The following is an 18,133-nucleotide window of genomic DNA, read 5'->3' as shown; positions in this document are numbered from 1 at the left end:
GCTTAAAAGGAAGCAGTATATATTTATATTTATCATAAGAATAAGTATGTAGCAGTATTATGTGTACACAGTGACTTCCGTGTCTCAGGAGTTATATGACATGTACCACGGGAGGGAGGAACATACAATTTATATGTATATGTAGATAGATAGATAGATAGAGATAGATATACACACTATAGCCTCATATTTGCTGCCACAATCAACTGGGTCCCACAAGGAGCTGAAACTCTGAGTCATTGTTTTAGCGTAGCAGCAGTGCTTACTTGGTAATATTTGGTAGCTGTGCACAGCGAAAACACTTTTGACCCCTGGAGATTAATTATTTCTAACTGGACCGAGAGTCTGTACCCAATTAGGATCCCCGAACCTCCTTAAAGGCCAGTGCCATGAAGCACAGAGGAAGCAGATGGGTGTACTGTGGGGTCATTTCTACTGAATTAAAAAATGTTCTGCCCCGGGCGCCCATAACTCTGGTTACGCCACTGGAATGGAGCTCTGCTGGTATGACATAGGGATGTGATGAGAAGAGTCTCCAAGGTATGCGAGCTCATCATGTGATACAAAAGTAGATCTATGGAATCACACAGCATGCACAGTGATCGCTCACACAGATCAGCCCGATCCCAGGTCTCCATTCATTATCGGGGAGCACATCGGTAAAGTTCCCCAAAGATCAGATCGGGGATAAAGTAAAAGGATGCAATGACTTTGTAGAGGCAGTATAGTAAGAGATATAATAGAAGAGAAGGTGACCACTCACCCCATGGTGATGATGGAGGGTCGGGCAGTCGGCTGTCACTGGAAGGAGGACTGTGTGTAGTCTCCCGGCGATCAGCAGCTCATACATGCGGCGTGCTCTCTCCCATCAGCTGCTACTCAAGTCCTCCATGAGCCGGCACAAGGCTGATAATGGCAGCAGAGCTCGGGGAAGGTGTGAGCGCCTTAATACCCGGAGATGTGGTGTACGCTGCCCGCTGCCATCCTGTGATCAGGGTTAGCTGGATCCTCACCTCTGCCCGCTCAGGCTGGAGCCGCTCAGCTCTGGAGGAGAGTGTGGGAAGTAAGCCTGGGCTGAGAGGACCGGCACCCCCGGCATCCCTTTATAAGTGCATCGTGAGGACGGCCGCTAGGTGGCGCTGTGCGGGTGAAGACAGACAAGCTGCTGATCCATTCATCATTGCCAACCGCAAACTTCTTCACTGTCTGGAATGGGAGCCGCTTAGCTCTTAAAGGGGAACTGCAGGGATTTATACAAATTAACCCTTGCAGTGGGTTTATTGCAGGGGGTTAATTGCTAATTTTGGTCTAGGGACTAAAATAAAAAAGATATACTCACCTGATCCTCAGTCCTGCATTGCAGCTAGACCAGTCCCCGCTAGAGTTGCCACCTGTCCCGGATTCACCTGGTCAGTCCGGGTTTTGAGTCCTGTATGTGCCAGGCTGAAACCCAGCCACAGCACATACAGGAAACCCGGACTGTCCAGGTGAATATGGGACAGGTGGCAACCCTAGTCCCCGCAGCCTCTTTTCCCATGGAGCTACGGTGTTGTAAGTACCTGTGAGCTCATCACCACGTCTAAGGACGCTGAGGGACATTCCACCACCGGAGCAGAGAGAGGGTGATTGCTCACCTCCACAGGACTGAGGATTGGGCAAGTATATTGTCTCTTTTTTCCATCCCCGCCTAGACCAAAATGAGCATTTAGAGGTTTAAAGGAGCACATTTGCTAATGTCCTCCTGTTACCCAAACTCAGCACATAGCGAACTGATGCCCGCTATATGCTAACAGCGCAGAGCCACGCTGCAGCCGGGGAGGATTCTGACAATATTGTTAGTAGACATGTGCACCGGGCAAAAATGTATTTAGTTTCGTTCTGCTTACATTCGGATTTTACATTGTTTAGTTTTTCGGGATTAGGGTCCGAAAGTGAATTCGTTTTGGGATTTGGATTCGGAAGAAATTTGTTAGCGGTAATCTGTACGAATATTCGTTTCTGGATGAATATTCGTTGCAACAAAGTGACAGACAAAAGATTCTGCAGACTGTACAAACAAAAGTAATTTTTTTTTCTTTTGTCTGTCACTTTGTTGCAACGAATATTCATCCAGAAACGAATATTCGTACAGATTACCGCTAACAAATTTTGTCTGAAATTTTAGATTTGTTTTCGGAAATTCGGATTTGTTTTCATTCGTCATTTCTGTCATTTGTAGAATGACTGAAGCCTCGCAGTTACAGAATACCAGCAGTTACAGAGGACTACGAATCCCAGCAATAGTACATTATAGTATAATGTTCTATTGCTGGGATTTGTTGTATTCCTATATAGCTGCTGGTATTCTGCATTTCGCCGTATAATCATTATACAGCGCACTGCAGAATACCACCAGCTATAGAGGACTACAAATCCCAACAATAATACATTATAAACAGCGCAATGCAGAATAACGCCAGCTATAGAGGAATACATCAGATCCCAGCAATAGTACATTATATACATAATAGTATAGTATAATGTACTATTGCTGGCACTTGCTGTATTCCTCTCTAGCTGCTGGTAATCTGCATTGTGCCGTATAATCATTCTACAGCGCACTCCAGAATACCACCAGCTATAGAGGACTACAAATCGCAGCAATAATACATTACATACAGCGCAATGCAGAATAAAGCCAGCTACAGAGGACTACAAATCCCAGCAATAGTACATTATAGTATAATGTACTATTGCTACATTCCTCTAGAGCTTCTGGTATTCTGCACTGCGCCGCTGTATAATGTACTATATTGCACACCACACTTTTTTTTTACTTCCACCGTGCCAAGCTTGCTCCCGTGATGGACTACAATCTCAATAGAAACTAGTAGTCCCATCACTGGAGCCTTTTTTGTTTATCCAATTAACCGATTAATCGAACGTAATAATCGGCTAACTAATCGATTATGAAAATAATCGTTAGCTGCAGCCCTACCTGATTGACACCCGGTTTTGCCTCCCTAGAGCCAGAGTCAGTTGTGCCCGTCCCCTCTCCTGTCTGTCCCTCCAATGAGCACTGGACGAACAGGGAGAGGGGAGGGGGAATACCTGCAGGGAGCGGTGAATGACAGTCACTACTCTCTGCAGGGAAAAGACCGCTAGCTGAGAGATCAGTGGTTTGTGAGGGAAGGATAGTGTTAGGGTTACAGGACACATTAGTGTTAAGGATACAGGGAGGGTTAGTGTGAAGGTTAATGGTGGGTGTACAGGTAGGGTTAGTTATAAGGGTACAGGGAGCATTAGTGTTAGGGTTACAGGAAGCGTTACGGTTACAGGGAGCGTTAGGGTTACAGCAAGCGTTAGTGTTAAGAGGAGAGTAAGTGTCAGGGTTACAGGGAGGGTTAGTGTTAAAGCTACAGGAAGGACTATGGTGGGGAGATTTAGGGCCTGCTCACACCATTTGCAGTGCGTTCCGGCCGGCTCAGTATTTCGTGGAGCCTGAGGGGCCGTGGCTGGCCATTGAAGTTATTGGCGCCATAGCCACGCCCTCCGGCCACAATGCGATCGCCCGCATGGGATCGCAAGGCACATTGTCCCTGCGGTCCGGTCCGATGCGGTCAAAATAGTGCAATAGTGCAGCATTTTGACCACACCGCGCCGGACCGCACTACAGGCACAATGTGCCCTGCGATCCCGTGCGGGCGATCGCATTGCGTTAGGAGGGCTCTCCGGCCCCACAAAATACTGAGCCGGCCGCAATGGTGTGAACAGGCCCTTAGGGTAGGGTTTTGCCGTCTTCCCCAGTAGCTCTGCCCTGGATACTAACAGCGCCAATCTCCCAGTACTGAAAGCTATTTTACTGCACTGTGACCCTTACTTGAAAGGGCGAGACACCTATCCCTCTCTCTATCTTCATTTTACGGGTCACAGATCCAGAACAAACATGCAGCCTGTGATCAGAATGTTTGTTCTGCATACCTATTTACAGCCATGTCACATCACCCTATAATCCAGGGAGTCCCCCTGCTTTTACCCCTCTCATCCTGTCACTCTGCAGGATGTACAAATGTCATTCTCATTCAACTCACCCAGCCCCACCCCCTCTATAGTTGCCAGGTGATCTTGCAAGACAGTCCTAGTATGTTCATATGCGTATAATGCAGTAAGTGGGTATTTTGAATGTTAGTTACAATTAGGTACATTTATATAAATGTTTGACATTTACATATAAACATTGTATAGAACAACTTCTTTTGTTATACATGCTGGAATTAGTTCTCTGTTTCTGTTTTTTTTGGATGGAACTATGACACAGTACTGCTTTACATCTTCTGTATGCTGGATGTAATTCTCAGTATGTGTTCTTATTCTGTATATATGGTCTCTGCACAGTACCACTTCTCTTGTCCTGTAGACTGGGTATAAATTGTAGTATTTGTTTTATCCTGGTGTTATTTTAGTATTTGTTTTTATGTAACAGGGTCTTGTCCTGTATTAAAAAGGGGATGTATTGCAGGGACAAGTCTATAATTTTGCCACTTTATAGATCATTGGTTCGACCTCATCTGGAGTACGCGGTCCAGTTCTGGTCACCAGTACTAAGAAAAGATGTCCTTGAGTTGGAAAAAGTCCAGCGGAGGGCAACCAAACTAATTAGGGGTATGGAGGACCAGAGCTACGAGACAAGGCTACTAAATTTAAACATGTTCACATTGGAGGTGAGGAGATTAAGGGGGGATATGATCTCCATGTACAAAATGTTCAATGGTGGCAGCAACATTAGCGATAAACTGTTTAAAATTAACTCCGTTACAAAAACTAGAGGCCACCACCTAAAATTGGTGGAAAAAAAATTCCAGCACAAGGGGCGAAGGGGGTTCTTCACAGTAAGATCAGTTAGGGTCTGGAACTCACTGCCACAGGCGGTGATTTCAGCAAAGAATGTGGAATTGTTCAAGAAACTTTTGGACGATTTCTTAAGGGACCGTAATATACAGGGGTACAGGTACTCCTAGAATGAGATCCTAATAGGTTGGACTTGATGGACTAATGTCTTTATTCAACCTCAAATACTATGTAACTATGTAACTATGTAACTATGTATAAACACAGTTATTATGTCTGCTTGTACACTTTTCTTGCAAAAATTCACTCTTGGCGTCGTTCATACATGCTAAGTGCACTGGAAAATGTTTTGTGACTGCTTAACATCTTTTTCACTGTGTGCATTCTTAAAGTGGAACTATACTCACCTCCCCTCCAGCAATATGACATTCACAAGCTTCCTTGTCAGTGCCAACATCTTTGCCTGATCTTCTTTCTGGTGTGGGATCTTCGGGCAACTTGATTGGCCGTGCCAGGGTGGCGTAACTACTGGGAGTTCATTCTTCCCGGCATATGTCAAAAAACATGTGAAAAATAGGCAGGTAAGAGTCATTTATTTCAGAACAGACATAGTATGTCTTCTGCAATAAAAAGCCAGCCTGGGCACCCTTTTTTATTTTTAAAGTTCCTGTCTAAGTCCCCTTTTAAGACACGCACCGTAAACAATTTAGGCACACCCAGTTTTTGCTACTGTGGGTGCCACTTCCAGTGCCCGCTGCACAAACCCCAGTCCTCCAATAGGAACTCTGAAGGCTCCAGAGGCCCTGCTTTGGCTAGAGAGACTACTTAGATCATGCTGGGGGCTCTAATTATTCTGTTTCATCAGAAAAAGTTATAATACATTTGCAAAGGTTTTTTTCCTTTCATAAAGACTCCCTCCAGAGACAAGCAAATCGGTTTGGAAGCTGTAAGAATCAGTAAAATGTCATCCTTGTTTGGCAAAATGCAAATGTTTCATTTAACTGAGCTTGTGCATGCAGAATTGTCTCATATACAGGGAAGCACTGAATACAGCTTAAATATGGATATTCAGGAGCTACAATCGTAAATGAGGATTTCTTTAGAAATAACTGAAGGGGAAAGGGGGGAGTGTTAAGGAGCAAGTTAATGGTTAAAGCAAAACTTTTTTTTAGATTTGGATAGTGGTGAGGGGATAAAACCCCTTTCAGGTGTTTATTATTGTCTGTGCCCCCCCCCCCTTATGGGCCCCCCCTCTATTTGTTCTGATCACCACTTTCGCTGGGAATTAAAGTGATAGTAAATTCAACATTTGGAGTTGCCACCAAAAGAATAGAGGGGAAATCTTCCAATGTGGACATAGGTTCCCATGACAACTGTCTAAGAGGGTAGTTCCCTCACTTTGGAAACGTATCCTTCACTGCCTGTTGGGTCTACAGGACAGGAAGTAAGGGGAAATTTCCCTAATAATGAAAAAAAAAACACTGACAGCAGTCCTGACCCTCCCCTACTCTATTCAAAATGGAAAAAAAGTAATTAAGTTTTACTTTAAGGCCCCATTCACACTGAGCGATTTATCGCGCGGTAATTCCCGCGATATCGCGGCTATTTACCGCGCGATATCGCTCTCCAATGCATCTCAATGGGGCTCTGTCCGTCGCTGTCGCGGGCCGTGCGTTGCTACAGCAGGACCCTTTTTGGAGCGGATTTTGCCGCGATTCTAGCTTGCTCAATGCAAGCATTTGCGCGATATCGCGCGACAAACGCGCGATATCGCGCAAAATGCAAATCGCGTGACAAACGCGCGATTTGCGAATCGCTCAATGCGCATGGGGCTTAAGCGTTAACTCTAAGGGAACTTCATTTGTTCTTAGCGGCAGGAGCCGCATGCTGAAAACTACCAGCGCCGGAATGCTAAACACAAATGTTTTGTTCCTTTTTCCTGCCATCATCTGCTTTATCACTTACCTCTGTAAAATAAAATATGTTTGTCCAGCAACTGTTCAAAATAATGCAAACCAGTTACCTAAAAGGAAACATTTAAAAAATAACAGAGAATTTCATATTCACACAGTAGCCTCTGCAGGACGCTGGCATATACTGTTGGTGCTAATCTGTTGTACTAAGCAAAATCTTAATAATAGTGTAATATACTGTGCTCCAAAATGCTTCCAGTTAAATTCCTTGCCCATAGTAGAATCAATTGAGAAGTGTCTGCTGTTTTAACACTCATCCACTCCACATAGCAGTGCCGAGCACTTTTATAGAGATCTAAGGGTCAGAGGTTGTGAGGGTAACATGGTGCTCTCTACATTCTTGTAAGAGCTGTAATGTGTTGAGAGGAGCCACCGTGGTCCCCACATCTGCTGCCGGAAATAAGATGCCTTGGCTTATGTTACTCTGAGAAGCATCAGATGTCTGGGTGTAAAGCAGTCGTATTACAATGAGACTGTTCTAATCAGCTATTAAGAAATAGCCTTGACATTACACTAACATGTGTTAATCCAACCACATTTCTATGTTACAGATACCATCTGTAAGATAGAAATGGTGTCACTGTAGCTGAATGCAGTATTATAGTGTATCAACAATGAGACATACAAGATATTGTTCATTTTAGGCAGCTATGTCAGGGAATTCAGCATTAGAGATGATCATTCTGCCAGAGCATGATCTAGACAAACCAGACTGGATACCTGTTCCAATCTTGGTTCATATGACATATGACTGCAAAAGGACAAGCTGCTCATACACGTGTCATTTTGTTTGTTTTTTTATCTTTCAGCCCATTCAATTATCTTTCAATATTCAATTACCCCATGGCCATGGCCATACACTGGGGGTTGAATGAGAACAATAACTTGATTCCACCCATCTACAAACAGCGTGGATTGGGGAATCCCTCCATCAAGCTGTTGTATTTTGACAGTGGTGGGTGTGCAGCTTTTGGAGTACCCGATAAAGTGACATTGGCTGCACTGGCTGCAGTAACTGTTCAGGCTAGTTCCCACCAGCCCCAGCATGATTCGGTGACGGAACGAACTAGTTTGCATCCCGGCCAGCTCAATGCCTTCTGGGGCGGGAGGGGGCGTGGTGGTGCATTGAAGTCAATGGCACCGCAGCCACGCCCCCCCAGCGACAGTGCAATCGCCCGCACTGGAACGTGTGGCACATCATTGCTTGCGTTCTGGTGCGGTGTGGTCAGAAAACATGGAGAAGCAAAACTTGTTTAAAATTTTTTACTTTACTGTTAGGGGCTTTGGGTGTAATATTAGGGGTCTAAACAGACCCCTGATATTCCCTTTTAAAATAGAAAAAGAGATTGAGGACACAGAGTTCTCAATTTCTTTTTCTGTAGCCCCTGTTATCAATGAACAGGAATCCTCTATGCTGAGTGTTCCTGTTCATTCATAACTTTTGGAGATAGTATGTTTACCATGTCCACAATCATAAATGAACAGGAAGTGATGTAGATCACTTACCAATCATTCATAATTGGGGACACAGTAAACAATCTCTGTCCTTAATTATTTACAAGCACTCAGCAATCATTGACCACTGATTTCTTCATCCTGACTCACTGTCACAGGAGACTGAGCGGGGCGGTGCAGGAGGAAAGCTCAGCCTCCTATGACAGCTCTGACAGCTGTCTCCGCCCTCACAGCGCTCTCCTAATCTGTCACTGGAGGCTGAGCGGTGCGGGAGGAGAATCGTCAGCCATTCACAGCGCTCTCCTACCCCGCACCACTCGGCCACCTGTGACAGTTTCTCTCCCCTGGGACACAGGGCTACGCCCAGTGGGGGGGAGAGAAACCAGGGATGCACCGCTAGATGGCACTTTCGGCATTTTGCCAAAAGTGCCATTTTCGGACGACATGTTTCGGAGGCCGAAATTTCGGTGCATCCCTACATGTAATACATTCTGAGATTTATCTAATGAAGACTGCGTTAGAATGTGTAACTGGTCACGTGGTCACACATTTTAACCTAATCACGTCCACTTTTTGGAACATGTGACAGGCAAAAGGTGAAGAATTCCAACGTTTTCTCAGCTGTTCCATGGCAGATCGGCATTGCAGATGGTATGTGCAGGAGAAATTATCTGTCAGCTGATCGGTCCTGAGATGTCATTTATATCCAACTTTGTGAGTGCGATCTCACATTCCAGAAAGTCGGATAGAAGAGACATTTCAGGACCGATCAGCTGTTCCAGGGCAGATCGGTTCTCCTGCACATACAATCTGCGATGCAGATCTGCCCTGGAACAGCTGAGAAAGTGTTGGATTTCTTCTCCTTTCGCCGGTCACATATTTCACAGCCGAAAAAATGGGTGTGATTACATTAAAATGTGTGACCATGTGACCAGTCAGACATTCCAACCTAGACACCTTATCTTTGATAGATCACTGGAACACATTGTTTTTGGTGTGAACTAGGCTAGCCCCTAATATGCATAAAGTAACAAAATTGCGCTGCAACAGAATGAAAATGCACTACAATACACGGTAAAAAGCGCACTAAAAACAGACAAAAGCGGATAGATGTGAACTTGCCTAAAGCATTTGTCACACAGTTAAAGTTAAAGCATCTAACTGGTTACAGGTAACACCGCTACTATGTTTACACTACTAATATAAATTCGTCTTTTTTTTCTGTCAGGCCTCTTTCCACTCTTTTGTTGTAGCGCGCTGATTAGGTAATGACTCCACTGCCAAGACACTTGGCATGGTATGAAAACTTGTCCTGCACAGTATGTCATAGCACATCGAGAAAATAAAGTCATTATCAGCGTGTACATGCAGTCCTGGAAAAAAGCCAGAATTATTGCAGATATCTAGGAAAATGTTCCCAATTTCTGATATGAACTTCTTTATTTAACCTTCACCTTTTTTGATTGTACTCTTTGTGCATGGCCAGCCTGGTGAACCTGACTTTTCATCTGGCCTTGAATGACACTCTTCTGGCCGAAACACTGAAATGAATAGACAGACATGAATACATGTAGTAAACAACATAAAGTGTGTAGCTAAAAAATCTTAACACAACTAAAATTATACATGCAGAAGATGTCCACACCAATCCTTCAACTGTACAGATACATGAAAGTGACCGTAAACTGCAGATGATCTGTACGAAACTGCACTCACTTATTAACAATTAAATGAACCATACTTGAACATTAATTGGATGGAAAATCTGTTCATGCAACAAACTGAGTCACTCAAGTTATGGCATAACCAAGTGTTCTGTTGTATTTAAGTCCACCAAAGCTGATATTTTACATGTTTTGCATGGAGATATGCAAGCTGAATCACTCATAGCACTTATGTGACTTGGGGTTTCCACTGGTGAGATCTATTCATCTGACTTTCCAGCTCTGCCCCATTGGCTGTTACAAGGGGTCTCATTACCAAATGCTACCTAATGCTTCATTACAGTGACACTAAACTCAGGGGTTAAATCTTAAAAATACATTCAAGTACCTTAACTATTAACAAAGATGTATCTTATTTGTGTATCACTCAGCTGTATATCCCCAAATCATCTCTTTTGTTCCCCATGGTCACTGTGTGTGTTGTAAAGTAGCCATCGCTCCAAGCTCACTCCCATGATGGACTACAATCTCAGGTTTAGTTAACTCATTTGTATTGAGATTGTAGTCCATCACGGGAGTGAGCTTGGAGGAGTAGCCACCCTCCAGAAGGAAGGACAGCCTCAGCACCAATTCAGAGATGATTTCAGGATCTACAGCTGTGATGAACAAATACGGTCCAGTATTTTTAATAGTTAAGGTACTTGAATGTATTATTAAGATTTAACTCCTAAGTTTAATGTCACTTTAACACTACAGAGAATGCATCATAAAAAGCAATGTGTAAATGTCTTAGATAAATGACCTGGGCAGGACGATATTCCTATTAAAGGAGTTGTAAAGTCGGAGCATTGTAATAGGAATACTTACTAGAGTTGTTTTTGATAACGCAATCAAATCATACTTGAAAAAATCCCTTTTATGTATGTCTGTGAAGGTTCTCATTCATCCAGGTCATGGTATATCTGTAAAAAATAAGTCAAGGCAACTGGACTTGCTGTATTTTTCTTGAAGACGTTTCACTGGCCATCCAACCAGTTTTCTCAATTTAGAAGTGAGTGCTGGTAGCGAGTGCTGCCTTCTGTTTGCCCATCACTTTCAACTTCTTCCTGGATTCCCAGTGTGCTTTGGATCTCTTTTCCTGATGCTTGATGTAATGCGATCTCAATTGCTCAAAACTATTCCATCACACGTTGCTTCCAGCAAGCAATGATATTGTTACATTGTCTAGATGTTGATTTGAAGTTGAGACGGCATGCTAAGTTAGAGTGGTGACACAAGGAAGTGCATGTTTACAAGGCTGAGTGAAATTGTGTCAGTGCATTCTATGGGCATCTTCAATAATTAACCCCTTTGTGACTGACGACGTACAGTGTACGTCGCCAGCATCGGGGCTGTTTAAACAGACTCCCGGTGACTTTTGCCGCCGGGAGTCTGTTTAAATTTGTAGAGCCGACTGTCAGCTTTACAACAGAAGCGATCCTGGCGACTTACCTGTCACCAGATTGCTTCTGTGTCCCGAAGAAGGGGCCGCCCCCCCCGCCGGACACCCCCGCCGTGCTTCCCGGGCTCCGTTGCCCCTCCTACGGGCCCGGGACCGGCGATCTTTGTGTCCGCGGGGAGCTGGGGAGGAGGTCGACGAACTTCCGTTCATCGATCCCCTCCCCGTTCTATGGGACCGGGAGCGATGCAGATTGCATCACTTCCGGTCCCTGGGCTGTCAGTTCTGGGCTCCTGCAGCCCAGCTATAAGCTATTGAAGTGCGATCTGCACTTCAATAGCTTATTTCCAGTGTAAAGGTGACACTGAGGGTCTTTTGGACCCCCAGCATCACCTTAAAGAGGACCTGTCACCACCATCTGCTATTACATGGGGGGGCTTGCAAGCCCCCCCATGTGATAGCAGTCAAAGTAAATAAAAAAAAAAAAAAAAACAGTTTTTAAAATTAAAATGAAATAAAATAAATCTAATAATAATGAAGAAAAATGTTAAAAGTCCCCTGCGCCCGCGAGCACGCGCGTCGCCACGTAAACACGCGTCGGGTGCGCCTACGCATGAAAACGACGAACGCGCTACACATGTTGGGTATCGCCGCGCACGCCGGAGTGAGAGCAATAATTCTAGGGCCAGTATTTTGGGGTATCTCTAAATTGATGACCTGTGGGGGCTTTTAAAGCGTCTTGTATTGACTTTTTGGGGTACTGCAGTTTTTCGCCGTTTCACGGTCGCACGCAATTTGTAAACTGGGCATGTTGGGTATCGTTTTACTCGTTGTAACCTCATCTTTTATATTTCATTAAAAAAATGGGTAATTTGTTGTGTTTTGGGGCATTTAATTAAATTTGTCACTAAATTTTGGGGTTTAATAAGGAGTTGCGCTAATATTGCGCAACATAAAAATTTCAACTACCACCATTTTATTCTATAGGGTCTTGGCATTCAGAAAATATATAATGTTGGGGGGGTTTACGTCATTTTCAGGCCTAAAATGTGGAATATAACATGGGTGCAAAAAATTAAAAAAGGGCCTCAGTCATGAAAGGGTTAAGTTTACAAACTTATAGATCAATAAGCTTATTATGAGTGGGACAGAACTTATGGAAATTCAATATAGAAATACATATTTATTGCTAGTTTTTGACCATAGATACCCTTTATAGATCTCCAGATATATACAAACGTACTAGTTCTTTTGATCCACCAAAAAAAGAAAACATCAAGTTAGGGTAGACATACTCCTTTCCAGTGTCAGTGGAAAAGCTTGACAAGCTGGTTGGAGTGCCTTATAATAAAAAAGAGTGTTAGAATGTCCGTATGTGGTACCCTGTAATACACTGGATACATTGTTATATAACCAGCATTTTTCATATCATTCAAATAAGGCCCCTTTCACACAGGCTGATCAGTAGGGGATGTGTACGGATCCCATCCTGATCAGAGCAGTACGGAGCAGATATTACCGCTGTGAGATCCATGTCCGTCCAGCGTTTTCCTCCAAAACTGAAATTACTGGATCTAATGTCCCGATCCAGCACAATCAGGTCTGCCGAAAGTCAGAGTCGAGGGTAACCAGGTGTAAACGGACATCCGTCTGTTTACATATAGCTGCCTATAGACTTACATTGGCCATTTAATCAGACCGCCCGTGTGAAAGAGACCAAAAGGTTATTGCATCTATGCTGCCGCACATTATAGGAAATTGCTGTTCAGAATTGCCACAGTCCTCTCTACTTCTTCGATTTTTCTTACCTCCACATCCAGTTCCCTATCTTATTTTAAGGGATGGTTTGTAGTCTATTTAAAGCATGTTAATTAAGAGTCATGGGGGAGCTGAAATTATGAAGTTATCATAACTCCTGTTCAGCTTACTAATGCATATGTAACCTCTCTGGTGTTTACTGACTACAGTGTGCTTTAATGAGAAAAAAACCCACCAATGCTAATGTGCAAAGCAAGCTGCTATTAAGTAATATGTTAAATAACACACAAATTAAAAGATGGATTTAGAAGGAGTCTATAAGAAAATATAGATGGTGTCAGAGGTGTCCGTAAGCTGATGCTGATGTATCATATTTGCCTTGCTGGTACCTAGAAATATTGGGAAAGGTAATTGCGATAGATGCGTGTATGTAAAAATGAGAACTTTGTTTTATATACATTTGGTTTCAACAAAACAAGTGTGCCTAGACTACTAACCTGCAATAGCCATGCTGTTAGGTGAACTATTATGCAAAATTAGAATCCCAGTTATGACTTTTTTGTTTCATTGGATATGTTATTTGTTCTTTTCTTTGGCTTGTATCTGGAAATCCAGTGCTCTCTCCTACCCAACATGGCTTCCTTCTCTGCCCTATCTACAAGTTGTCAGATGGGTTAAAGTCACAGCATGAGACATTTGGAATACAGAAAACAATATATGAAAGGCAAAGGAGGTCTACCATCAGAGAGGTTAAAGGAAACATTCTGGAAAAAAAATGCCTTGAGAGCATATGCAGAAGCAAGAGCGGTTCTGCTAAGTGACAAGCCTGGCTCCACAGGTTGACACTGCTACTTTCCAAGAGTAAAGAGGAGCTCAGGTTAAGACTGAAGCTTCTTCCACTGCTGCCCAATTAGCTGTGCCTGGGGAATTCCCCGCCCACACCTGCACATAAGCAAAGGGGTGGGATGTTTGTGTTGATGTCATTGACCTTATATGGCCATGACTATATTTGGTCAACGACATGTGGCCATATAAGGTCAATCATGTCAACACAAGCATTCCACCTCTTTGTTTATGTGCAGCTTTGGCCCGGGGTATGCGAACAGCAGCTGATTAAGAAACGAAAACGAAACGCCAGTGCACATGTATAGTTTCCATAGACATCTACACTTTCCTGTATTTCCAGCTCATCAGTGTTTCCTTCATTTTGCGATAGGCGACCTTCATTATCAATTTGTAGCTCTTCCCTTCAGGTTGGTTTCGGCTCCAAGAGTTTTTACAAAAGTTCTTGTTCCAGCTCTGAGATTTTTTTTATCGCAAGGGCATTCCGATTATTGGATACTTAGACGACCTTTTATTTAAAGAACAGTCTCTGCCTATTTTGGAGCTCAATGTCTAGGCAGTGCTGGACTTTAGAGGACTTTGAGTTGATTCTGAACATCGAAAAGTCATCCCTAGTTCTGTCACTTGCTTGGGGTTTTTGGGTATTCTGTGGATACCCTTAAAGCAAAAGTGTCCCTACCTCAGAACTAAATATTGAAGTTGCCAGATCAAGTTTGGTAATTTGATTCCATTGCCATTCTTCTCTGAGAACCTGCACGAGAATACTGAGATTCATGGTGTGAACAGTTAAAGGGGTACCTTTTGCTCAGTTCCATTCCAGAACCTTACAGAGGAACAATCTTACAGCGTGGGACACGTCTCCTCTATCACTGGACAAAATGTTCAGAATGAGTTCCCCAGTGATTTCAGCAGTGCACGTTCCAAGAGTAGAAAACTGGCAGGTGGACTTTTTCAGCAGACAACATATACAGTAGATCCGAGCGGATGGTCTCTCCATCCAGAGCTGCTTTAACAACTTTGTCAGCGCTGGAGAGCGGGGGATGTGAATCTTCTGTCTTCTCATTATATCAAGAAACTAGACAGATGTGTCCAGAGTGAGGGATCCAACAGTAGATGTGGCCAATGCTACAGTAGCTCCATGGGATCAGTACATACTAGACATGTAACCTCCCCCAAAATTCATTTAGCTTCGGATCGATTAGGATGTTTATTCCTTTAGTTTTCCGGATCCGAAATTCAATTCAGTTCGTTATTCGGATTTCATATCCATCCGAATATTCTTTTTGGAATGATCCACAAAAGAAAGTCATATAACCGTGTCTGTAATGAAACCCCCAACAGCCTAAAAAACCCCATCTGATTGGCCAGAGAACAGTCACTTGTCCTATTTAGTTTCATTTTGAACGAAATTCGTACGGATCCGAATTTTCGTTAAACGAACATTCGGATTCATTCGCATTTGGATGCTTATGAATTGGGATGCATCCAAAAATTCGGACAAATATCCATTCGGAACAAAATGAAATTTGCATGTCTAGTACATACTAATGTATGTTTTTTTCTCCACTGATGCGATTGCCTCGTCTGCTTTGCAGGATAGAACACAAAGGAATTCCTGTCATTCTTGTCACTCCAGATTGGCCTTACTGGGTGTGGTATGCCGATTTGGTTCATCTGTTGGCAGACAATCCTGGCTTCTTCCAGATCGGCCAGGTCTGTTATCTCAGGGCCCAATCTTCCACACTGCTTCTCGGTCACTGGCTTTAACATCATGGCTGCTGAAAGACAAACAAATTTCAGATTCTGTTATTCCGACTATGCTTAAGGCTCGTAGATCTTCTACTGGTGAGATTTTTCACTGTAGGTAGAAGGTTTATTTTCATTAGTGTAAGTCCTTAGGGTTTTCCGCACATGCTTTTTGTATATTACGCATTTTGGCTTTCCTTCATTTTTGGGTGGATCAACGTGTAGCTCTAAGTACCTTAAATCAGGGGTGTCAAACTCAAATACACAGTGGGCCAAAATGTAAAAAATGCTCCAAGTCGAGGGCCGGGCTGGTTCAGTGTTTATTGAAATTGCATGCACAAATGTGCCACGCGTTCGGGTGCCAGCGATCACACTGCGGGCGGGGGGCATGGCTGCAGTGCTATTAATTTAAATGCGCCGCCACACTCCCTCCCGCCCTACAACAAACTGAGCCTACTGGGTTGTGTTCCAGGGCGTTCCAGAGGCCGAACGCACTCTTTATGGTGTGACTGGGCCCTTAAGGGTGTAGGTGGGTTAGTTTGCGGGGGTGGAGCCCATACTGTCCCCATTGAGCATTCCCCCACATAACTTTTACTATAATTTAAATAATAGAGATCAAACTATTAGATTACATACTAGTGTGGAGGCAGGCGGTACACAGGTACTATCAGTATATCACTCCCCCTCTTCTCCATGACTTCTACAGTACAGAAGAAGTGAGCCCGGGACCACCCGCGGGGTCCAGGGAGAGATCGTCATTCCGCCGGCCCCGCCTGGGTGTCAGGGAAGACACACAGGCTGTTCCGGAAGCTTGGCAGCTTCTGTGTTCGGCCTGCGCGGCTGCTCCCTTTCATTTCAGGGCGCATGCCGAGGCAAACCATATGCCTTGGTTCCTTTAGCAGCGTAACGCCAGTGCGGCTGTGCCACTCCAACTTTGGGTGCACGCCAGCACAGGCTCTTGTAGGGCGGCCAATAAGAAGAGAACTGGAATATGATGTGATGTCATCTCATCTGGATGGGAAGGGGGTTTAACACCGCGGATGTCAACTGGTTAAAGAAATCGTTAAAAATATTTATATATACCCTTTAAGTAAGGGCTTATTCACACCAGAGCAGCAGCTGCTGGAACGTACAGCAATTGCTCACTAACGTTCCCCCTTTGTTCTGGGACGGGAGGGGACGTGGCAGTAGGCACCACAGCCACGCCCCTCCCCCCCGTTTTTCAAACTATGATCGGGCCCCCAGCAATTTCTGAGGGACAGTGAACTGGCCCCATGTTTAAAAAGTTTGAGGACCCCTGCCTTAAATGGTCAGATATCTGCCTTTCTTTTGCACAAGCAGTCATATTTAAAAAAAAAAGTTTTAATATTTTAAATGGGGTGGGGAAGGATTAGAACCACTGACAGATTTTTATTGCTGTGTCCCCATAAAGGTGCCCATACACTGCACGATTATCGTACGATAATCGTATGCGATCGGTTTTTCGTACGATAATCGAGCAGTGTGAACGGAGACGTGCGACCGTTTCTACTGTACGGTCGCACGTCTTCTGTCGAACCAGCATGTTCGAAAACCAGCCGGGAATCGTACGATTCTCGGCTGGTTAGAACGGTGCTCGGAAGATAAATGCTGAACGGGCCGGTGTGCGCACGCGCACACTGCCCGTTCAGCATTGCGGTCATCGGAAGCCCGCCCCTCAGGGGGGCGGGCTTGCGATGATCGAGAGTGCGATCTGCCTGTCCAAGATAGGCAGATCGTACGTTTTTTTTAATCCCTGTACAACCATCGCAAGACTAAAGTCTTGCGATGGTTGTAGAGTGTATGGCCACCTTTAGTCAGATTTCCTTTCCTCTCCTTTCTCTCTCTTCCTGTGAGGACACCAGGACAATGAGCAAGGAGGAATCCCTCGAACAGGAGTGCACCAGGTGAAAACACTCTTTATTAGACTGGAAAGGGTTAGAACCTTGATTAGGTTTTAATTGCTGTCTTTGTCTCAATTCCACTTCTCTATGGACAATGAGGCATGAAGTGAGGGGCCATCTCCCTCCAGTGAAGAGGTTTTTATTTAAACTGAAATTTAGTCTGCTTATATTTTGCTTTTCCTGATTCATTCTTTCATAGTCGTGCTAATCATTTTAAAATAAAATATTTCTTCTTTCACTACATACCTTATTTTAGACACACAAGTGAAATAAATGGCAATGCAAAAATTTCCCAGCACACTCACCAGCCAGCCTGCAAACAAATGACACTGTCTAACTACTAGGGTTACAAGAGGTTTTATTTGCACAACTTTTGCAAAGTATATGGAAGCCGCACTGCCTCATCATGACCCCTCTGTGTAGTGCGGTCCTAACTCTAATCTATGGAGCATATATAGCAAAGGATGAATTGGGTCCAGGTTCACCTGGAGGTTACCCATTCCTTCT

The 18,133-nt window shown here is 44.0% G+C and overlaps 1 protein-coding gene across 1 annotated transcript in view; it reads right to left on the bottom strand.

Moving 5' to 3' along the window:
* HOMER2 (homer scaffolding protein 2) overlaps positions 1 to 905 on the bottom strand; it is a 129,725-nt gene extending 128,820 nt beyond the window's left edge. The window contains exon 1 of the mRNA XM_018576682.1: positions 764 to 905. Coding sequence (XP_018432184.1) covers positions 764 to 768 — 5 coding nt within the window. The 5' untranslated portion in view covers positions 769 to 905. The remainder of the gene's footprint in view (positions 1 to 763) is intronic.
* Positions 906 to 18,133: the final 17,228 nt, after the last annotated feature.

Source organism: Nanorana parkeri, unplaced genomic scaffold (assembly GCF_000935625.1).
Source record: "Nanorana parkeri isolate BGI_ZX_2015 unplaced genomic scaffold, ASM93562v1 scaffold74, whole genome shotgun sequence".
Taxonomy (NCBI): Eukaryota; Metazoa; Chordata; class Amphibia; order Anura; family Dicroglossidae; genus Nanorana; species Nanorana parkeri.
The sequence above is the reverse complement of the archived record's forward strand: the minus strand, read 5'-3'. Positions and strand labels throughout refer to the sequence as shown.